This window comes from Coregonus clupeaformis, chromosome 1, assembly GCF_020615455.1.
Source record: "Coregonus clupeaformis isolate EN_2021a chromosome 1, ASM2061545v1, whole genome shotgun sequence".
Classification (NCBI taxonomy): Eukaryota; Metazoa; Chordata; class Actinopteri; order Salmoniformes; family Salmonidae; genus Coregonus; species Coregonus clupeaformis.
In genome coordinates this window covers 81458862-81482404 of record NC_059192.1, presented here as the reverse complement: position 1 = coordinate 81482404, position 23543 = coordinate 81458862, and the positions used below count along the sequence as shown (strand labels likewise).

The following is a 23543-nucleotide window of genomic DNA, read 5'->3' as shown; positions in this document are numbered from 1 at the left end:
TATTGCCATCGCTTCAGTTTTTTTACTTTGGTTCTTAGCAATCCAATTCTGAGACTGTTTCTGTTGGACTGTTGTGGTCTGCACAGTAGAAGAATTGGTTTGATTCTGTAAACTGCTTTGATCGCCGAAAATTTCAATTTTGCCTCTCTTCACTCTTCGCAGTTCTTCTAGTACTTTGTCTTTCTCTGCTGTTGCTATCTGTTGGCATAAGATGTGAATATTCATTAGATATAGGCAATATCTTGAGATCATTTATCCTTGCCTATTGAGCGAAGGAAATGAGCTCAGCAAATGTCACATTATCATTATCATTATTATTATTAATTTGTCATACAAATATGAATTTTACATTTCAATTGTGTCTTGTTTAGTTTCTACAAATACTATGCAGGTTTTTCATGAATGTAAAAATCTAAATATTATAGTCATGGATATATACCTCCAAAGACACTTTAATTTTGATAAGCTCCTCCTCCAGACTGCGCTTTGCCTCTTCATATGATGACACTATTTTCTGTGTTAACAAAAGCTCAGTCTTCAGTTTGGCAACCTCATTGCCTTTGTCACACTTATGATTGGTATGACTTGTAGTCTCAACTTCCTTTACAGTCCTATGTTCAGTCTTAATCGTGACCTCCAGCTTCAATACCTTTTCCTGAAGACCTTGGACCTCCTTGGCATAGGAAACAACCTGCTCATTGAGGGATCTTGCTTCCTTTTCCTTTATTCCTAGTTTCTGCTCACTGTCTGTCAACATTTGTTTGAGCTTTGTGACATCTTTTGAGTTTTCCTTATGGATGTTTTGCAGCTGAGTAATGCTAGAGTTAAGTTGCATTTTCTCTGTTTCTAATTGAGCAATTTGAGATTTTGCATTCAGCAGGTCATGGCTAATAGTGGTTCTCTCATTTTTCACTTGCTCCATTTTAATATGTAGTTCATTTATTTGTTGTAGAGCATCCTGCTTTAACTTTAAAGTGCTCTCATTTAATGTTTTCAACTGTGTAATTTCTTGCTGGAAAAACTTGGTGTTATTCTCAGTTAATTCTGTACTGTGTGAATGCTCTCTGGATTTCTGCTCCATTTCCAGTTTGATATGAGACTCCTGTAATGTGAGCGTTTGACTCATCTCAGTCTGCACTAACTGCAGCTGTCTCTCATATGCCTGCTTTTGCAGTTCAAGTTTTCTTTTCAAGTCTTCCAGCATCCGTTGACAGTTCACAAGTTGGTCTTCCAGCTTCTGGGACTTCAGCTGCAGGGCTGAACTTTCCATTTGCTTTCGCTTGACCTCCTCTTCGGCTTCTTCCAGCTTTCCCTTGAGCATGGTGAGGTCAGATGCCAACGAAAGGGTTTTCTCTTGGGCTACGCTTCTCTCCCTCTGAAGGACATTTATTTTCTGTTTGAAACTTGATGAGAATTTGTCATAGCTGGCGGTGATTTCTTTTATTGTCAACCTACTCTTCTGAAGGTCTGCCTCAAACTTTTTGACTTTAGACTGGCTGATTTTCCCTTCCTGGGTCACTTTGATTAATTCATATTTTGTTCTTCTCAGGGCAGAATTCCTCTCTTCGAGTTCTGCTTCCAAGGTAACCAGTTTTTGGTGAGCCATTTTCTTGTCCTTTTGAACGGCACTAGTTTCCTGCTTCGTATTCACTGTCTTTTCCTCCAGCATCCGCTGACAGTTCTCAAGTTGGTCTTCCAGCTTCTGGGACTTCAGCTGCAGGGCTGAACTTTCCGTTTGCTTTCGCTTGATCTCCTCTTCGGCTTCTTCCAGCTTTCCCTTGAGCATGGTGAGATCAGACACCAACGAAAGTGTTTTCTCTTGGGCTGCGCTTCTCTCCCTCTGAAGGACAGTTATTTCCTGTTTGAAACTTGATGAGGATTTGTCAGAGCTGGTGGTGATTTCTTTAATTTTCAACCTACTCTTCTGAAGATCTGCCTCAAACTCTTTGACTTTAGACTGGCTGATTTTCCCTTCCTGGGTCACTTTGATTAATTCATCTTTTGTTCTTCTCAGGGCAGAATTCCTCTCTTCGAGTTCTGCTTCCAAGGTAACCAGTTTTTGGTGAACCATTGTCTTGTCCTTTTGAAGGGCACTAGTTTCCTGCTTCGTATTCACTGTCTTTTCCTCCAGCATCCGCTGACAGTTCTCAAGTTGGTCTTCCAGCTTCTGGGACTTCAGCTGCAGGGCTGAACTTTCCGTTTGCTTTCGCTTGATCTCCTCTTCGGCTTCTTCCAGCTTTCCCTTGAGCATGGTGAGATCAGACACCAACGAAAGTGTTTTCTCTTGGGCTGCGCTTCTCTCCCTCTGAAGGACAGTTATTTCCTGTTTGAAACTTGATGAGGATTTGTCAGAGCTGGTGGTGATTTCTTTAATTTTCAACCTACTCTTCTGAAGATCTGCCTCAAACTCTTTGACTTTAGACTGGCAGATTTTCCCTTCCTGGGTCACTTTGATTAATTCATCTTTTGTTCTTCTCAGGGCAGAATTCCTCTCTTCGAGTTCTGCTTCCAAGGTAACCAGTTTTTGGTGAACCATTGTCTTGTCATTTTGAAGGGCACTAGTTTCCTGCTTCGTATTCACTGTCTTTTCCTCCAGCATCCGCTGACAGTTCTCAAGTTGGTCTTCCAGCTTCTGGGACTTCAGCTGCAGGGCTGAACTTTCCGTTTGCTTTCGCTTGATCTCCTCTTCGGCTTCTTCCAGCTTTCCCTTGAGCATGGTGAGATCAGACACCAACGAAAGTGTTTTCTCTTGGGCTGCGCTTCTCTCCCTCTGAAGGACAGTTATTTCCTGTTTGAAACTTGATGAGGATTTGTCAGAGCTGGTGGTGATTTCTTTAATTTTCAACCTACTCTTCTGAAGATCTGCCTCAAACTCTTTGACTTTAGACTGGCTGATTTTCCCTTCCTGGGTCACTTTGATTAATTCAATCTTTTTTCTTCTCAGGGCAGAATTCCTCTCTTCGAGTTCTGCTTCCAAGGTAACCAGTTTTTGGTGAACCATTGTCTTGTCCTTTTGAAGGGCACTAGTTTCCTGCTTCGTATTCACTGTCTTTTCCTCCAGCATCCGCTGACAGTTCTCAAGTTGGTCTTCCAGCTTCTGGGACTTCAGCTGCAGGGCTGAACTTTCCGTTTGCTTTCGCTTGATCTCCTCTTCGGCTTCTTCCAGCTTTCCCTTGAGCATGGTGAGATCAGACACCAACGAAAGTGTTTTCTCTTGGGCTGCGCTTCTCTCCCTCTGAAGGACAGTTATTTCCTGTTTGAAACTTGATGAGGATTTGTCAGAGCTGGTGGTGATTTCTTTAATTTTCAACCTACTCTTCTGAAGATCTGCCTCAAACTCTTTGAATTTAGACTTGCTGATTTTCCCTTCCTGGGTCACTTTAATTAATTCATCTTTTGTTCTTCTCAGGGCAGAACTCATTTCCTCGAGTTCTGCTTCCAAAGTAACCACTTTTTGGTTGGCCATTGTCTTGTCCTTTTGAAAGGCACTAGTTTCCTGCTTCATATTCACTGTCTTTTCCTCCAGCATCCGCTGACAGTTCTCAAGTTGGTCTTCCAGCTTCTGGGACTTCAGATGCAGGGCTGAACTTTCCGTTTGCTTTTGCTTGACCTCCTCTTCGGCCTTATCCAGCTTTCCCTTGAGCATGGTGAGATCAGACACCAACAAAAGGGTTTTCTCTCGGGCTGCGCTTCGCTCCCTCTGAAGGACATTGATTTCCTGTTTGAAACTTGATGATGATTTGTCAGAGCTGGCGATGATTTCTTTCATTTTCAACCTACTCTTCTGAAGATCTGCCTCAAACTCTTTGACTTTAGACTGGCTGATTTTCCCTTCCTGGGTCACTTTAATTAATTCATAGTTTGTTCTTCTCAAGGCAGAATTCAACTCCTCGAGTTCTGCTTCCAAGGTAACCCGTTTTTGGTCAGCCATTGTCTTGTCCTTTTGAAGGGCACTAGTTTCCTGCTTCGTATTCACTGTCTTTTCCTCCAGCATCCGCTTACAGTTCTCAAGTTGGTCTTCCAGCTTCTGGGACTTCAGCTGCAGGGCTGAACTTTCCGCTTGCTTTCGCTTGATCTCCTCTTCGGCTTCTTCCAGCTTTCCCTTGAGCATGGTGAGATCAGACACCAACGAAAGTGTTTTCTCTTGGGCTGCGCTTCTCTCCCTCTGAAGGACAGTTATTTCCTGTTTGAAACTTGATGAGGATTTGTCAGAGCTGGTGGTGATTTCTTTAATTTTCAACCTACTCTTCTGAAGATCTGCCTCAAACTCTTTGAATTTAGACTTGCTGATTTTTCCTTCCTGGGTCACTTTGATTAATTCATCTTTTGTTCTTCTCAGGGCAGAATTCAACTCCTCGAGTTCTGCTTCCAAGGTAACCAGTTTTTGGTCAGCCATTGTCTTGTCCTTTTGAAGGGCACTAGTTTCCTGCTTCATATTCACTGTAATTTCCTCCAGCATCCGCTTACAGTTCTTAAATTGGTCTTCCAGCTTCTGAGACTTCAGCTGCAGGGCTGAACTTTCCATTTGCTTTCGCTTGACCTCCTCTTGGGATTGTTCCAGCTTTGCTTTGAGCATGGTGAGGTCAAATTCCAAAGAAAGGGTTTTCTCTTGGGCTGCGCTTCTCTCCCTCTGAAGAACAGTGATTTCCTGTTTGAAAGTTGATGAGGATTTGTCAGAACGGGCAGTGACTTCTTTTACTATCAACCTGCTCTTCTGAAGATCTGCCTCGAACTCTTTGACTTTAGACTGGCTGATTTTCCCTTCCTGGGTCACTTTAATTAATTCATCTTTTGTGCTTCTCAGGGCAGACCTCATCTCCTCGAGTTCTGCTTTCAAGGTAACCAGTTTTTGGTGAACCATTGTCTTGTCCTTTTGAAGGGCACTAGTTTCCTGCTTCATATTCACTGTCATTTCCTTTAGTATCCGCTGACAGTTCTCAAGTTGGTCTTCCAGCATCTGCGACCTCAGCTGCAGGGCTGAACTTTCTGTTTGCTTTTGTGTGACCTCCTTTTGGGCTTGTTCCAGCTTTCCCTTGAGCATGGTGAGATCAGACGCCAACGAAAGGGTTTTCTCTTGGGCTGCGCTTCTCTCCCTCTGAAGGACAATGATTTCCTGTTTGAAACTTGATGAGGATTTGTCAGAGCGGGCAGTCATTTCTTTTATTGTCAACATACTCTTATGAAGATCTGCCTCGAACTCTTTGACTTTAGACTGGCTGATTTTCCCTTCCTGGGTCACTTTAATTAATTCATCTTTTGTGCTTCTCAGGGCAGACCTCATCTCCTCGAGTTCTGCTTTCAAGGTAACCCGTTTTTGGTCAGCCATTGTCTTGTCTCTTTGAAGGGCAATTATTTCCTGCTTCATATTTGCTGTCATTATTTCAGAACTTCCAGTGATTCCTTTCATACTCTGCTTGCATTGCAAAAGCTCACCCTCTAATGCCTTTACCTTAGTCAGATACCTCTGGCCCTCATTTGACTCATTCTGCAGCTCTGCCATTGCTTTCTTCAGTGAGATGTTCAGATCATTCACTTCACCCTTTTGCTCTTGGACTTTCTTATTGGCTAAATTCCTCTCAGTGCCAACAGAGCTAAGCTCAGACTTCAGATTCATGATTTCCTTTTCATAGTTGGTGAGGTTAAAGCTGATAGCTTTGTTTTTCTGCTGGAGTTCAGCTGTTCTCTTCACCTCCTCGTTGTAGTCCCTCAGTTTGATCTGAAGCTCGTGGGACATCTGAGATTTCTTCAGAAGCTCCTCCTCAATGATTTTCACCTGAGATTTGGTGCCATCCACCTGAGACTTGAATATGTTGATTTGCTGGTCTTTGATTCCAATTTCCATGGTTATCTTCTCGAGTTGAGCTCTCATCTTCTTCATGTTGACTTCCATCTCCATGTTGACCTTCTTAAGCTCATCTACTGTTTTCTGCAGTTGCGCGACCACCATTCCACCTTCCTGAAGTTCTGCTTCCAGGTTTTTAGATTTGCGTTGTACATCCTGTTCAGATCTTGTCTTTAAGTTTAATTCTTCCTTGGCTTTTTGAAGCTGCTGTTTCCAGTTCTCCCTCTCACTTTTTAATGATTTTACCTTTTGTTCAGAGAAATATTTTTCTTGTTGTAATGACTCCACACTGACCTTAAGACTTATGACCTCATTGTCTAATGACACATTCATTCTCATCAGTTCATTGATCTTGAACATCAGCTGGTCTGCCTCAGCCTGTTTGGAGGCCAGCTCTTCCTCTAAACATTGCATCTTGTGACTACTCTCCTGTTCCCTGGAGTTCCTCTGGAGCAGTTTTCCTTGGTTGATCTTTAACTGTTCCTTCAGGCCTTCAACCTCTGTCTTGTGGAAAATAGCTTTCTGTTCCAATAAAGACTTATCCCTCTGGAGAGATTTGATTTGCTCTTGAAAGACATGGATCGATGTTCTTAGCTCTGAAGATTCCTGTCTGAGTTCCTCTGACTTTTGTCTCATGCTGCTTCTATCCGATTCCATGTCCAGCTGAATTTTCTTCAACCTGGTATTGGCATCGTCAAACAGCTCTTTGAATTGTTGCGCTTTCTCCTCTGCTATCTTTTTATGCACCAGCACAGAGTTCAGCTCTGACTTAAGCGTCTTGATCTCGGTCTCGGCTGTTTTCTTCATCATGGCCAGCTCCTCCTGTTTCTGCTGCAGGATCTCTGCCTCCACATCTGCATGGATAGTCTGGATGCTGTTGGTGACAGAGGAATGTTGTATCCTCTGCAGTGTGCGATTGTGCTCCTCAAGATTCTGAACGTCGCTGTTCTTCCTCTTCAAGTGGTCCTCCAGTTTCTTCCGGGCCAGGGTGCTCTCCTCGATGTTCCTCTTCAGCATACGAAGACTCTCCTCAAGAGTAGACTGTTTGGCCACTGACTGCTGGACCAGCTGTCGTGCGTTACTTAACTCTTGCTCAATGGCTGCTTTGCCCTTCACAACCATGTCTAGTTCCGCACAGTACTGCTGAGCCTCATCCTCGGCCTTAGACTTCTGGAGGGTCAGGTCCTCTATGGTACTCTTCTGTGTCTCTACCTCTCCCTGTAGACTGGTCAACTGGGTTGTTCTGTCAGCCAATGAGGTCTCCAGTTCTTTTACCTGCTGCCGAAGCTGTCCATTCACCTCCTCCCCTGCTTTCTTTTGGAGCTCCCAGCTCTCTGTCCAGGTGAGGTACTCTGTCTTTTCTGATTCTTTCCTGTTCTACAATGCAAAAAATAACAAGTCATCCTCTACCTCATACTTAAAAGGAAAACTCCACCCAAAAACGATATTTTTGTTGTTGTTTCATTAGTCCATTGTTGATATAGTCCCAAAGTGTTTTGCATGTCAGCAATCAAGTTTTCAAGATATGTAACTTTCAAGATACAGAAATTTGGCCCGTATGATACATGTTGCAGTGTGTAACATTTTTGTATTTTGAAAGTTACATATCTTGAAAGTTACATATCTTGAAAAAAAAAAAATGTGCTGACATGCAAAATAAATTGGGACTATATCAACAATGGACTAATGAAATAAATACCAAAAGATCGTATTTGGGTGGAGATTTCCTTTAACATTGAAATAAAGCGAAAGTTGTGTTTATGTTATGGTTATTCTAACATGCTTACCAAAGTAAGGATTGTTGCAGTGCTGTTAATTGTCCCCAAGAAATGCCACCATGAGAGAGTGTTTCAGATTCAATGAGAGAGAGGAGACAGCTTCTTCTTCCAAGAAAAGTCACCATCACCAGCAATGATACAAAATAATGGCTCTTTGTATCAGCATTACAGCTGCATATGACACCATATCGCATTATTTTTCTTGAACAAAGCAAAACATCTACATTAATCAGCGCTGAATAGATGACACACAGCAGTGAAGAGAAATAAACCCTTTTAGTTGAAGCATCATATTTATGGCTTTAAAGGTGAGGTTCCTGTTAATTCAATATGGCTGGGAGGAAACCCTCTTAACACAATCATGTGAGGGGAAAAGAAAAGTCAAACCAAAGTATGCACAGCGTTTTGCACAATGTAAATCCGATAATTCACCAATCTCCTACCTCTTCGCCTTCTGTTCTCTTCAACGTCTCACTGGCAAACTTTACATACTGCGTCATGGAGGTGACTACGGCCGTGTAGCGAGTTCGGAGGTCCATGAACTGAGGTGGGGGCAGAAAACAAGGGTCACTTTCTTTAGCACACACATCACACTCAGCACCTAGTCTACTACTGTTCCATTCTCACCTCCTGAGCGATGGCATCAGCAGAGTTCTGCATCCTCCGTCTCTTGAGTGGGGACTTGTGCTGGGAGTCAACCATTGCTCTGTAGGTCATCAGCTGTAGCTCATAATCCTGAAAACAGATTAGGGAATATTACTCTGGTGTTCAAGTGCTCTTCATGCAGACATATCTGTCAATTTTTTTCAGGTCAAAACAGTTACAGATATAACTTACTTTAGCGCCAGATGAGTACTGCTCTGAGTACTTTTGGCATTCATCAATTCTGCTCTGCTTATGTTCCATTTCTGCAACGAGGACCTTCTGTTGGTTGAGCAGCTCAGCGAGTGCCTTGCTGTCCTCTGGCTGGTTCTCCTGGGTCTTGAGCTGAGCAGCCTCCATCTCTCCCACCCACTCATTTAGACTGCCGTAGGAGTCTTTGTAGTACTTCAGAGATTTACCGATGCCCTCCAGGTCCCGAAGTCTGAAGCAGATATCATAAAGAGTCAGTATCTTGCCTTAGTATCCGTAAAAGGTAATTTTTTACATTCCCCTTGTTCACATACATTGAGCATACATAGTGTTTCTCACTACTCTTTACTGGTGTATGGAATCAAACTCTGTCCCTAAACATTTGAGTTGATCTGAAAACACTAACCTGCTGTCAATTTGGGAGTGGACATTGTGCCACCTCTCTTCCAGCTGGTCAGCCTTCTCTTTGTGCCAGTCCAGGTCAAAGTCCCGCTCGTTGTGGGCCTTGAACATGCGGTCGCTGATGCCACGGGCCTTTTGCAGCCCATCCTCCAGGTCATGGAAGACCTCCCGCTGTTCGTCAATCTCTGAGCGCCATTGCTAAAATAGAGTAGAGGAAAGACATGGCTCAACATCAATCATAGCGTGATAGTGGCTCTCGAGGACTGGGTTCCACAAAATAACAATTCATCTCCAGCAATCATTTTGCCAACCATACAGAGAAAACCAAAAGATTGAATACCATATATTACCATTTGAAATGTTTAAAAAAAACTACTACCGAGGGAACTTACCTTGAGTGTGCTGACGACTGTGTCAATGGACCTCAGGTCAGAGTTCACAGCGTCTTCCTCAGAGAGTTTGGCCTCATAGAGCTTCACTAGAGCCTCGGCACTCTGGCTGTGCCTCACCACCAAGCTCACTGTCTTTAGCCTTCAAAGACACCACAGAGACCATTTTTAAATTTAACCTTTATTTAACTAGGCAAGTCAGTTAAGAACAAATTCTTATTTACAATGACGGCCTACACCGGCCAAACCTGGACGACGCTGGGCCAATTGCGCGCCGCCCTATGGGACTCCCAATCACGGCCGGTTGTGATACAGCCTATAATCGAACCAGGGTGTCTGTAGTGACGCCTCAAGCACTGAGATGCAGTGACTTAGACCGCTGTGCCACTCGGGAGCCCCAAACTGAGTTGTAATATGACAGAGTAATGATACAGTCTGGGGTTCTCTATATCAACATTTTGTAGTGCATCTATGAAGTCCTTATAAAGGGTTTATGAAAGCTTCATAAAGCCTTTAAAGTTGCTTCACAGGGACCATAAAAACTAATTGCAAATGCCTTGTTGATTTTTAATGTGTTGAGCATATTCTAGCCTTCCACTGAGGAGGACCATAACAGTGTCTGGGGCCCACTTACTTCTCCAGGTAGATGGAGGACATAGAGTAGACCTGGCTCATGTTTTGGATGAGGACGTAGAGGTCAGAGGAGAGGGTGGGGACAGAGGGAGAGGCCGCGGCCTGTCTGAGGAACGTCTCACACTTCTCCTTCATGGTCTCCAGATCCTCCTTTAGCTGATCCAGCTCTGCCTTCTTCTTCTGCAAGGGACGAAGTTGGAGGAGTTAAGTTAATATGAACAGATCACACCTAGGTCAAATACATACAGTTCAGTACAATAAACACTTAATAATTTAGGTGTGCTTGGTTTGTCTTGAAGTTCACACTTATGATATTATTCTGTTGGTCTCATCGTACCTGGAAAAGTAAATCAAGCACATACGTATTTGACATAATGTTTTTGACCCATGTCTGGAAAAGATACGATGAATAGACAGAGAGATACATTCTGTAGCTCAGTTGGTAGAGCATGGCGCTTGCAACGCCATGGTTGTGGGTTCGATTCCCACGGGGGGCCAGTATGAAAAATGTGTGCACTCACTAACTGTAAGTCGCTCTGGATAATAGCGTCTGCTAAATGACTAAAATGTAAATGTAAATGAATAGTGAGTTGTAATATGACAGAGTGATGATACAGTCTGAATAGTGAATTTTAATATGACAGAGTGATGATACAGTCTGAATAGTGAGTTGTAATATGACAGTGATGATACAGTCTGAATAGTGAGTTTTAATATGACAGTGATGATACAGTCTGAATAGTGAGTTGTAATATGACAGTGATGAAACAGTCTGAATAGTGAGTTGTAATATGACAGAGTAATGATACAGTCTGAATAGTGAGTTGTAATATGAAAGAGTGATGATCCAGTCTGAATAGTGAGTTGTAATATGACAGTGATGATACAGTCTGAATAGTGAGTTGTAATATGACAGAGTGATGATACAGTCTGAATAGTGAGTTGTAATATGACAGTGATGAAACAGTCTGAATAGTGAGTTGTAATATGACAGAGTAATGATACAGTCTGAATAGTGAGTTGTAATACGACAGAGTGATGATACAGTCTGAATAGTGAGTTGTAATACGACAGAGTGATGATACAGTCTGAATAGTGAGTTGTAATATGACAGTGATGAAACAGTCTGAATAGTGAGTTGTAATATGACAGAGTAATGATACAGTCTGAATAGTGAGTTGTAATATGACAGAGTGATGATCCAGTCTGAATAGTGAGTTGTAATATGACAGAGTAATGATACAGTCTGAATAGTGAGTTGTAATATGACAGAGTGATGATCCAGTCTGAATAGTGAGTTGTAATGATACAGTCTGAATAGTGAGTTGTAATATGACAGAGTGATGATACAGTCTGAATAGTGAGTTGTAATATGACAGAGTGATGATACAGTCTGAATAGTGAGTTGTCACCCTACCTCTTGCTCTGTGATGCGCAGGACACTCTGCTCCAGGTCGTCTCTGTCCAGTGGGGTGCGGATCTGTCGGATCAGGTGCTCCTCCTGGGCCTCCAGACGCATGCGGAAGTTACGCACCTCAGAGATATACAGGTTGTACACAGACTCCTCGTGTTCCTCTGTTCAATACAAGACCATAGAATTAGTAAAAACCTCTGTTAAACACAAGACAATATAATAATTAACAACCAAACGATGAGAGGACATCAAGTCTATGTGTCAAAAACACTTGGGATTCTTCTCGGTCACTGGTTTACTGCTAGCTGTGTAACAGTAACATCAGTGCACAATCTAAATGAATATGTACAGTGCATTCGGAAAGTATTCAGACCCCTTGACTTTTTCCACATTTTGTTACATTAAAGCCTTATTCTAAAATGTATTAAATTAATGTTTTTCCTCATCAATCTACACACAATGCCCCATAATGACAAAACAAAAACAGGTTTTTATACATTTTTGTAAATGTATTACAAATAGAAAACAGAAATACCTTATTCACATAAGTATTCAGACCCTTTGCTATGAGACTCGAAATTGAGCTCAGGTGTATCCTGTTTCCATTGATCATCCTGGAGATGTTTCTACAACTTGATTGGAGTCCACCTGTGGTAAATTCAATTGATTGGACATGATTTGGAAAGGCACACACCTGTCTATATAAGGTCCCACAGTTGACAGTGCATGTCAGAGCAAAAACCAAGCCATGAGGTCGAAGGAATTGTCCGTAGAGCGCCGAGACAGGATTGTGTCAAGGCACAGATCTGGGGAAGGGTACCAAAAAATGTCTGCAGCATTGAAGGTCCCCAAGAACACAGTGGCCTCCATCATTCTTAAATGGAAGAAGTTTGGAAACACCAAGACTCTTCCTAGAGCTGGCCACCCGGCCAAACTGAGCAATCGGGGGAGAAGGGCCTTGGTCAGGGAGGTGACCAAGAACCCAATGGTCACTCTGACAGAGCTCCAGAGTTCCTCTTTGGAGATGGGAGAACCTTCCAGAAGGACAACCATGTCTGCAGCACTCCACCAATCAGGCCTTTATGGTAGAGTGTCCAGACGGAAGCCACTCCTCAGTAAAAGGCACATGACAGCCTGCTTGGAGTTTGCCAAAAGGCACCTTAAGGACTCAGACCATGAGAAACAAGATTATCTGGTCTGATGAAACCAAGATTGAACTCTTTGGCCTGAATGCCAAGCGTCACCTCTGGAGGAAACCTGGCACCATCCCTACGATGAAGCATGGTGGTGGAAGCATCATGCTGTGGGGATGTTTTTCAGCAGCAGGGACTGGGAGACTAGTCAGGATCGAGGGAAAGATGAACGGAGCAAAGTACAGAGAGATCCTTGATGATGGTCCTGCTCCAGAGTGCTCAGGACCTCAGACTGGGGCAAAGGTTCACCTTCCAACAGGACAACGACCCTAAGCACACAGCCAAGACAACACAGGAGTGACTTCGGGACAAGCCCGGACTTGAACCTGATCAAACATCTCTGGAGAGACCTGAAAATAGCTGTGCAGCGAAGCTCCCCATCCAACCTGACAGAGCTTGAGAGGATCTGAAGAGAAGAATGGGAGAAACTCCACAAATACAGGTGTGCCAAGCTTGTAACGTCATACCCAAGAAGACTCAAGGCTGTAACCGCTGTCAAAGGTGCTTCAACAAAGTACTGAGTAAAGGGTCTGAATGTGATATTTTATTTTCAATTTTTTAATACATTTGCAAAAATTTCTAAAAACCTATTTTTGCTTTCTCATTATGGGAAATTGTCTGTAGATTGATGATTTTTTTCTTTTTTTATCAATTTTAGAATAAGGCTGTAACTTAACAAAATGTGGAAAAGGTCAAGGGGTCTGAATACTTTCCGAATGCACTGTATATACTGTATAATTCAAAATGCATCTCTCCTGGACATAGCAGAGGGAGTTTGAAGTGAATGAGTTAACGAATCATGAAAACTACTGTATTAATCTCTGGCATCATTAATAGAATCTGGCACCATTATTGCAAAGTGTTTGCAAACAATCCGCTTATTATTAATTATGCTGATTAATTGGTGGGCAATCAAGCAGATCAACACCTCCTTAAAGTCCTCCGCAGGAGATTCTAGTACCTGTGGTGACATAAGACCAAGTATCTAAACAGACATAATCATAAGACCAGGGGAAACATATAGGGAAAATGTACACACACCCAGACACACGCATCAGTATGCCCACACACACAAACACACCCTTTCCTACAGTTCCTACAGTTCAAACATAATTCCAAAATATATTAACTTTATGCCTAATAGGTTTAAAGAACCATGTGTTTACCTCGAGGACTTCTGCCAAAACATGTACCAGCGAGCTCCTGAGTAGAAGTTAGCTAATAGTTTAGCCTTGCTGCAGACTAGCTTAGCTTAGCCTTGCCTCTGTCTGCAGACTAGCTTAGCTTAGCCTTGCCTCTCTCTGCATACTAGCTTAGCTTAGCATTGCCTCTCTCTGCAGACTAGCTTAGCTTAGCCTTGCCTCTCTCTGCAGACTAGCTTAGCTTAGCCTTTCCACTCTCTGCAGACTAGCTTAGCATAGCCTTGCCTCTCTCTGCAGACTAGCTTAGCTTAGCCTTGACTCTCTCTGCAGACTAGTTTAGCTTAGCCTTGTCACTCTCTGCAGACTAGTTTAGCTTAGCCTTGCCTTTCTCTTTAGACTAGCTTAGCTTAGCCTTGCCTCTCTGCAGACTAGCTTAGCTTAGCCTTGACTGTCTCTGCAGACTAGTTTAGCTTAGCCTTGCCTCTCTCTGCATATTAGCTTAGCTTAGCCTTGCCTCTCTCTGCAGACTTGAGCAGCTCCTCGTAGTACTCCTTGCAGACCAACACCTCCCTCTCTAGCTGGGAACAGTCTGCCACCGTGAACACCTCCGACTCCTCGCTGTCCTCCAGGAAGTCCTCAAAGTGGGACTGCAGGTTGCTAAGGACCTGCTGGTGCTCGCCTGGCAACATGGTCTTAATCTGGGGAGAACAGGGGAAAACACACGAGACAGATACACACCTTGAAACCTTCTAGAAATGTTCTCTGAAAAGGTACAGTCAGTACCAACTATAATGATGAAATGACAGGTAAAGTCGGTGAGTATAGGAAACATTAGACTTAATAACAGTAATCCCTCTCTTCTTATGAAGACCAAAATCAGTAGAAAAAGCATAATTATACCTCTATCACTTTAAGTGTTGCTAATGGGGTCTAGTAGTTGATTAAGTAGATAAGTGTAAACGTACTGAGGACACGTTCCAATTGCGGATGGCTCTGACGTCTGCCATCAAGTAGTGCCAGGAGACCACGCTCTTCATGTTGATGTGTGAGTGGTGCCACAGAGCCAGGACATTCTGGTACAGCTGCTCAATTCTGCTGGCCTGGTCCACAGACTCCTTGTTGGGTGGAGGCACAGTGAAGCAGACAGAGGGTACCATGGCCTCATTCCCAGATGGACTGATCACCTTCCACTTGGCCCGGTGAGAGTTACTGGCCAGGACACACTCATCATCCTTATAGATGGTGATCTAGGAGCGAGACGAAGTAAGACATCACAAATCAAAATGACTACCATTTTACTTTGAAATCTATCCAAATCAACTCAAAGTATCAACCTTTTGATCCACTATCTAAATAAATATCCCTCGATTTAACATGGCCATACATGTTCCTTAGAGAGCTCAATGCAAATATTGTTACTACAGAAGAAAAGTTTGACAACTCAATGTAAAGTATGCGACTTGTGATGAACTACTTGAATAAATAGAAAAAGTGCAGTAGCACACAGGGACGCAAATTTGATTTTAGAAGTGCGGGGAACATCATAAAAATATTATATAATATCCGGTCGGATAAACACTCCAAACAGCCTACCCGACCGCACGGAGGCGTCCGCATGGTCCTAAAGCACACAGTTGCCTTATTTTGTATCACTTTCCAATGATAACATTTTTGGGGACAAAAATGCCATTTCAGAATGTGGGGGGGACATATCCCCTCCCATCCCCAGTGAAAGTTGCGCCCCTGGTAGCACATATCTATAACAAGAGACTCAAATAGCACCTCTATTTGTCGGTAGTCACAGATGGCTTTGACGGGTATGGAGGACCTGACAGGGGTGTCTGGGGATCTGGGCTTGAGCTGGACGATGGCATTGGCCTTGCCCACCAACCCAGCCACTGTGCTGCGATACTGGAGGAGCTGCTCCTTTTCATCCTGGGGACAGACAGACCACACCCATGTTCCAGCATCAGTCAAACACACAGGTGGATTATGATACTTCACCAGCTCAGCATAAGCAGAATCTGCATAAGCAGGTAGTTAGTTAATGTTTAATGGTGGGGTATTCATTTGGAACCTCTAGGAATTCATAATTGGATTTCTGATCATGTCAGTCTTTGGGATTGGTCCAAGTGTCTCCTTTAACAACATAGTTTGGGAATGTGGCTATTGATTGTGTACCAACCAGTTCTTATTTGCCAGCTTACCATGGACTCCTGGATGTGATCCTCCAGCTTGTGTATGCTGCTTGTCCGATCACAGCCATACTTTCTTTGGATGTCACCTTGTAGGCTCTTCAGGTAGTCCATGGACTCTTTGGCATCATTGAAAAACTGTTTGGGCGTGAGGAAAGGAGATCAGATTAGCTTTTCGCAACTAGCAGGCCTTCAAAAACAGATAACTAACTCACCTCAAAATAGACTGCGTTGTCTTTCAGGTGCTGCTCCACACAAGAGCAGAGCTGTAGGATCCAACTCCACTGGGTCTGCATGGCTGCTCTATATGCCTAGAGGATTCCACACAGAAACATATTACAATAAAAAATACCATATTATTGTTCTTGTAGGAACAAGTTAGTGAAGCAATTGAAACGTACAATATTCAACTATTGAGCACAAATTTGTCATAGTTTTTATATTTTAATGGACAAATTACCACATTATCTGAGACGTACAATCTAACTGATTTATCATATAAAAAAGATTGGATTTGCACTAAAGGAGTTTATATCACATGGTTATGGAATGGTTATGTGACATCTGTAAACACAGACAGGGCTTACTTCAATAGTTAGCCTGGCAGGGTGGTTCTCCTGCAGAAGGTTCTCTGCATTATCCTGCACAGACTTGATCACCTTCTCCTTGTCGTCCAACTCTCTCATCAGATCCTACAGAGAGAGAGAGAGAGAGAGAGAGAGAGAGAGAGAGAGAGACACCCGAGATGTAACACAGCGTCCTTGGCATCCAACCATGGCCTGAGACCAATCCCTTCCCCCCCTAGGTATCCTACACCATGACTTGCAAGGGGTACGTATGGCACATTGGTAAAATAGCAATATCCATGTGTTTAAATGGTATGATGTAAGCCCCAAACAAGCCCCTATAACTCATTTCCACCCATACGTTATGTAGCTTTTGTAATTTGTTTTCAGAGAAAACATATCACCCTCAGAAATAAGATTTCCACAAGATATTGTTTCACCAGAAGGAAATGTGTTAATCCCTTTAGGTCAGCTGAGTCAAACCCACTTCCTGGTGGGAAGGCTATACATGCCAGCGGTGAATCCATGCCAGAAATGCATAGCTCAAATGTTTAGCCTCACAAAAGTCACCAACGACTGGCTAATAGAATGACTCTCTAAACATAACTATAATGTTAAAGTCATTCTAAATTGTCTACAAGAATGAATAGGAACTGAATAATGATATTATATTCTGCCAGCAAAATAAGGAAATAGAAATACAATGAGCTGAACAGTGGAGGGACTCACAGCGTGGTACTCTCTCTTCTTGGAGATTTTGCCGTTGCGCTCGCTCCAGTCGAAGGCGACCTCCTCCTCCTCTTTCTCGTTGAGCCAGATTAGTTCCATGGTGGCCCGCGACACAAAGTCATGCAGGCTCTCCAGGTTCTTCTGACGCTCCCATGAACATTTCTACAGAAGCCCAGAACCACAGGAAATAGTCAGGTTGTCCGTGTGGTATTCAACATAGTAGTGAAGTGATTATTTTGTTAGTTAGAACTACCAAATATTTTAACAGGAAACTTACCAGTAACTTCCCATACTGGTTTTCTAATTTGCCCAGCTTCTCAGAATATCTTAGTTTTTGCGCTTGGGTCATCTGAATCTGAGATAAATAGACCATACGTTTTTATTAGTTGTCATATAAAAACTTTGCAGCATTGAGGGGTTTGCACTCAAAACAAAACAATTGAATGTGATGAGATATGTCTAAGTTTGTCCAGATAAAAACTTGGCAGAACAGGCTGACTGTTGCTTGTACATACCTCACTAAGTTTGGCTTCTTTAAGGCTCATTTGAAATTCTTCGATGGCTCTGTGAACACTTTTGTGGTTCTCTAAATGTGTTTCCACACTTGGCAAATCGGATCCCCAATCTCCATGATCCAATTGCACCTTCAAAGGAAGAGAAAACAATTATGAATTGGTCTCAAAATGTCTAAATCACAAATATCAAAATGTACAGGATTATACTAACTGTACAGTGAATGAACGTAGTTCTCTTGTAAAATATACTTTTAATCTCAATGAGACAACCTGTATAAATAAAGGGTAAATAAATATAATTGGCAGTCTGACACCGGAGCTTCACTAAGTCCTCACCTGCATCTCCTCCACCCAGTTGATCAGGTCCTGCACAAAGTTCATGTTGACCTCCTCCTCGGTCATGTTGGGGTCCACTAGCGAGGACTTGCCCAGGGGCTTGCGGATCTGCATGTGTTTGAGGTGCTGGAGGGATCCCGTGTCCATGCCTCCTCCTCCGCCCCCCATGTAGGCCTGGACTGAGCCGGGCTGCATGCCGCCGGAGGTCATGGCAGGGCTCAGGCCAGGGGTGAGGCCCGGGGTAAAGCTGGAGGTGAAGGTGGAACCGGGAGTTCCCAGGCCTCCAGGGGTGAGGGCTGGGGTGAGGCTGGAGTTGTGGTTCGATGAAGAGAAGCCTGAGTTGAGACTCTGAGTGATGTCTGAGATCATCATCTTGGTCTGTTCGGTGGTCAGGGTGCGTCCTTGACTGTACACAGAGGAACACTCTGCCCTCAGCCCCAGCAGGTCGTCACGGAGCTTGGATACCCTGGATCATACACACAACACACAATGATATGTTTATAAATATAGTTACATAATTTTTCAGTTTAATAAACATTTCATAACAAATGTTATGTTTATTTCTATGTATTGCGTGACATTTAGAGAAAGCAGTGAGTTTGCACCTTTGAACAAGCCGATCGGAGTAGTGGAACTTCCCGTCCAGCAGAATCTGGATGTCAACCACCTGCTGTCTCAGGTGGTTCTCACATTCCAGAAGGTACCCAGACACCTCTGCTTCATTCTGGAACTGGACCCCAGACTCTAATCTCTTAGCATCCTGAGAAAAAAAGAAAATGTCCAAACAGTTGGTGATGTACTTTTCTATTACAAAATTCAATAACAATAATTATATAAAAAAATAGACACACAAAATTAGCCTCATCAAATAAACATCAGTAAAAGCAGGACCTGGAGTATTCTGAGCTTTTGTCATGAATACGCTGTTCCAATTTTTTACATTTTACATTTTAGTCATTTAGCAGACGCTCTTATCCAGAGCGACTTACAGGAGCATTTAGGGTTAAGTGCCTTGCTTAAGGGCACATCGACAGATTTTTCACCTAGTCGGCTCGGGGATTAGAACCAGCAACCTTTCGGTTACTGGCACAACGCTCTTACCCACTAAGCTACCTGCCGCCCCAATGTGGTACTTACAGACTGCAGGGCAGTTCGCGCTAACGCTAGTTTGTCCTCTCCAGTGACACAGTCCCGCTGGACCCTGGTTGCAATCTGCTGCAACATTTCAAGCCTAAAAGACAAAAATAAAATAATTGACATTAATATTTTAAAGAAGTAATTTGACAGAATAAACAACAAAGAAAATACGTACAAACAAACAAAAAAAGCTCTGACAGCCCTGACTTCTAATAGTTAACATCACCTCGGTCCATACACAGAGTTGTTATTGAGAAACATTGGAAAGACTGGGGTGCTGGAGAGCAGCGGCTCTATGGCTGGTCCGGAGAGAGTGCTGTTGCTCACAGACGAGACACTGCTGTATCCCATGTTGTATGCCATGTTGCTGTGCATGCTAGAAGACTATAGGACTATACAGAGCCACTCAGAGAATCACACTAGCTAGCTAACTTTGCTTCCATCTGAAACAGGAACTCCAGCACAGACATACACACACTCACAGATCCAACTGACACAGAGTGTTTTCCTCTCCCCCTTTTATAGGCCCGTCCTTGTCATCATGCAACCAGGTGAAGGGCCAATAAAATAGAACCCACCCCTTAAAGAACATGTTGCCCTAGGCCAAAGAAGCTCATGGCATTATTTGTACAATCCATTACAGGTTCAGACAGTAACAGTCAGAGTTGGGTAGGTTACGTTCTAAATGTTATCCGTTACAGTTACTAGGTACCTTTCCAAAATTGTAATCAGTAATGTACCTTTTGGATTACACAAACTCATTAATGTAATCTGATTACTTTCAGTTACTTTCCCCTAAAGAGGCATTAGAAAAAGACAAAAATAATTATTACCAATTGATCGACATCTATTGCAGGATAAATCAATGATAGAGTTTACATAGCTGGCCATAAATGGATATTGTATTTTACTTTATGGGTTGGTTATGTAGGATTCTTCCAACCCATTGCTTTCTACTACAGATTATAATTTGATTAGGCTATATCTTTACATAAAAAAACTGTCTGTCAGATTTACAGTCATTCCAATTAATGTAATACCCCCTGATCTTCAATAATAGGTATTGGAAATATAGATTAGCCTAATTGTTTTACCTGAGCATAACCCCAAAAAACGAAGGATTTATTAGCCTACTCTGTTGTTTATGATGTTGTTGTCATGGAGCACTGATTGTGCTCATTGCTTCGAGTTGAAAAATAAATGCTGCTCTCATGGAATGGCATGCTTTGAGCACTACCGAAAAGTGCTATTTGCATGTGAAAAATGTATGCCATATGACGCATTTGCTATAGGCCTATTGTTTACGAATTTGTTGGCGACACTTCGATATCTCCATAATTTGCCGCTGATTAAGTCTATCAAAAGTGTGCCAATTTGAGCATGTGTCCGTGAGGCCTATGCACATTCTTTTTTTATCAACACAAATTAAATTGAGCAATAATAGCTCCATTCATGGTCTTCTTAAATTAAAGAAGATGGTCTTCTCATTTTTGACAGTATAGAGCACAATGCCTTGGAGGAGTTTAAAAGGGAGGAACTCCCTCAAACTTTTATTCCATAGGCTGGGTACCGCACTATGCAGCTGTTGCAAGAGCGCATTTTTTACTGGCTGTGCACTGGTCGCAAAAACAATGATTGATAGGCAGCTTAAACTTCTTCAATTCAACCATTATTGGGTTAAAATACATATATACAGTTGAAGTCGGAAGTTTATATACACCTTAGCCAACTACATTTAAACTCAGTTTTTCACAATTCCTGATATTTAATCCTAGTAAAACTTCCCTGTTTTAGGTCAGTTAGGATCACCACTTTATTTTAAGAATGTGAAATGTCAGAATAATAATAGAGAGAATGATTTATTTCAGCTTTTATTTCTTTCATCACATTCCCAGTGGGTCAGAAGTTTACATACACTCAATTAGTATTTGGTAGCATTGCCTTTAAATTGTTTAACTTGGGTCAAACGTTTTGGGTAGCCTTCCACAAGCTTCCCACAATAAGTTGGGTGAATTTTGGCCCATTCCTCCAGACAGAGCTGGTGTAACTGAGTCAGGTTTGTAGGCCTCCTTGCTCGCACACGCTTTTTCAGTTCTGCCCACACATTTTCTATAGGATTGAGGTCAGGGCTTTGTGATTGCCACTCCAATACCTTGACTTTGTTGTCCTTAAGCCATTTTGCCACAACTTTGGAAGTATGCATGGGGTCATTGTCCATTTGGAAGACCCATTTGCAACCAAGCTTTAACTTCCTGACTGATGTCTTGAGATGTTGCTTCAATATATCCACATAATTTTCCTCATGATGCCATCTATTTTGTGAAGTGCACCAGTCCCTCCTGCAGCAAAGCACCCCCACAGCATAATGCTGCCATCCCCATGCTTCACGGTTGGGATGGTGTTCTTCAGCTTGCAAGCAACCCCCTTTTTCCTCCAAACATAACGATGGTCATTATGGCCAAACAGTTGTATTTTTGTTTCATCAGACCAGAGGACATTTCTCCAAAAAGTATGATCTTTGTCCCCATGTGCAGTTGCAAACCGTAGTCAGGCTTTTTTATGGTGGTTTTGGAGCAGTGGCTTCTTCCTTGCTGAGCGGCCTTTCAGGTTATGTCGATATAGGACTTGTTTTACTGTGGATATAGATACTTTTTTCCTTGCTGTTGTTCTGGGATTGATTTGCACTTTTCGCACCAAAGTACGTTCATCTCTAGGAGACAGAACGCGTCTCCTTCCTGAGCGGTATGACGGCTACGTGGTCCCATGGTGTTTATACTTGCGTACTATTGTTTATACAGATGAACGTGGTACCTTCAGGCATTTGGAAATTGCTCCCAAGGATGAACCAGACTTGTGGAGGTCTACAATTCTTTTCTGAGGTCCAGATTAGGAATTTAGCCAGGACACCGGTGTTAACACCCCTACTCTTACAATAAGTGCCATGGGATCTTTTAGTGACCACAGAGAGTCAGGACACCTGTTTAACGTCCCATCCGAAAGACGGCACCCTACACAGGGCAATGTCCTCAATCACTGCCCTGGGATTTTATTTTAGACCAGAGGAAAGAGTGCCTCCTACTGGCCTTCCAACACCACTTCCAGCAGCATCTAATCTCCCATCCAGGGCCCAACCAGGACCGACCCTGCTTAGCTTGAGTGGCAAGCCAGCAGGGTGGTATGCTAGTACAGTATGCTGCTGATTACATGTAATGGATTACAGATGAACGTGGTACCTTCAGTAATCCGTTACTCCACAATCCTGGTAACAGTTTGTGATAACAGGGGGTGTGGCACATACTGTACTACTGAGCTTCTACTGGTCTGCAAAGCCAATAGTTGTCTACATAATATCACAAAACATTACCAGATATCAACAAGCCAGGTGATTACCAACATAAATAGTAACTGCAGTCCAAAAACCATTCATGCGAGATGGCATGATAAGAGTACAATCTGCCTGTGACTGTGCCAGAATGTCAGCTTCTAAACAACCTGATGTTGACAAGAAATGATGGGAACACCCACCATCAGCACTCTAAAGTACCTGAAAAACATCTGAATAACTGAACAACTTGAGCCGATAAACTAGGCATGGAATCACAGCACAATTAATGCCTACAGAGCCGATAAACTAGGCATGGAATCACAGCACAATTAATGTCAACAAACCTGACAAGAGACATGGAAAGTGTATTTTAGAAATAAATAGATACAAGAAAGATTTAGGATTTTCCAACACCTCAGTTTGAAGAACATTTACCTAACCAAACCACAGAATGTACAAGGGTAAAGACCATGACATTTCATGAACCACAGAAGAATCCAATTACTGCACATCCTTAAACAGAAGTTTAGACACAAAAGTATAATAATAATAATAATATGCCATTTAGCAGACGCTTTTATCCAAAGCGACTTACAGTCATGTGCGCATACATTTTTACGCATGGGTGGTCCCGGGGAACGAACCCACTTCCCTGGCGTTACAAGCGCCATGCTCTACCAATTGAGCTACAGAGGACCACATAGTATAATTATAAAAGAGGGGGACTTCATGTAACACAAATAAGCAGATCACCAGAGCACTCACCATTGACTCTGAAACCAATCATTATATACCGTTTTTCATCGTCATTCTAATCAGGCAATTGGGTAAAATCTTCAATCTTAGTTAGCTTATGTACTTATAGCTGTCATGTAAGTACAGGATTAGTATTACAAATCCCAATAGTGTGTGGTGCTCCAGCAGTACCAGAAGGATGACCCTTCATACCTGTCCACTTCAGGCCTCAGGCTCTTCTCTCTCTCCAGCATGGCCACGATCAGCTTGCCCCATTCCTTCTCCACATCGTTGGGGTGAAACCCCTGAGGCAGCTGGATACGACCAAACTCCATCCACACCTGTCCCCCAACACACACA

The 23543-nt window shown here is 42.8% G+C and overlaps 1 protein-coding gene across 1 annotated transcript in view; it reads right to left on the bottom strand.

Moving 5' to 3' along the window:
• The window catches only part of dst (dystonin), a 193936-nt gene that overhangs the window by 89477 nt on the left and 80916 nt on the right, over positions 1 to 23543 (bottom strand). Inside the window, 20 exon segments of the mRNA XM_045222968.1 lie at positions 8064 to 8162; positions 8248 to 8355; positions 8458 to 8704; positions 8879 to 9072; positions 9267 to 9405; positions 9898 to 10076; positions 11314 to 11471; positions 14160 to 14343; positions 14611 to 14892; positions 15428 to 15580; positions 15853 to 15978; positions 16056 to 16151; positions 16428 to 16532; positions 17136 to 17297; positions 17413 to 17490; positions 17651 to 17779; positions 17987 to 18452; positions 18592 to 18746; positions 19124 to 19217; positions 23397 to 23524. Of these exon segments, the coding sequence (XP_045078903.1) occupies positions 8064 to 8162; positions 8248 to 8355; positions 8458 to 8704; positions 8879 to 9072; positions 9267 to 9405; positions 9898 to 10076; positions 11314 to 11471; positions 14160 to 14343; positions 14611 to 14892; positions 15428 to 15580; positions 15853 to 15978; positions 16056 to 16151; positions 16428 to 16532; positions 17136 to 17297; positions 17413 to 17490; positions 17651 to 17779; positions 17987 to 18452; positions 18592 to 18746; positions 19124 to 19217; positions 23397 to 23524 (3282 nt within the window).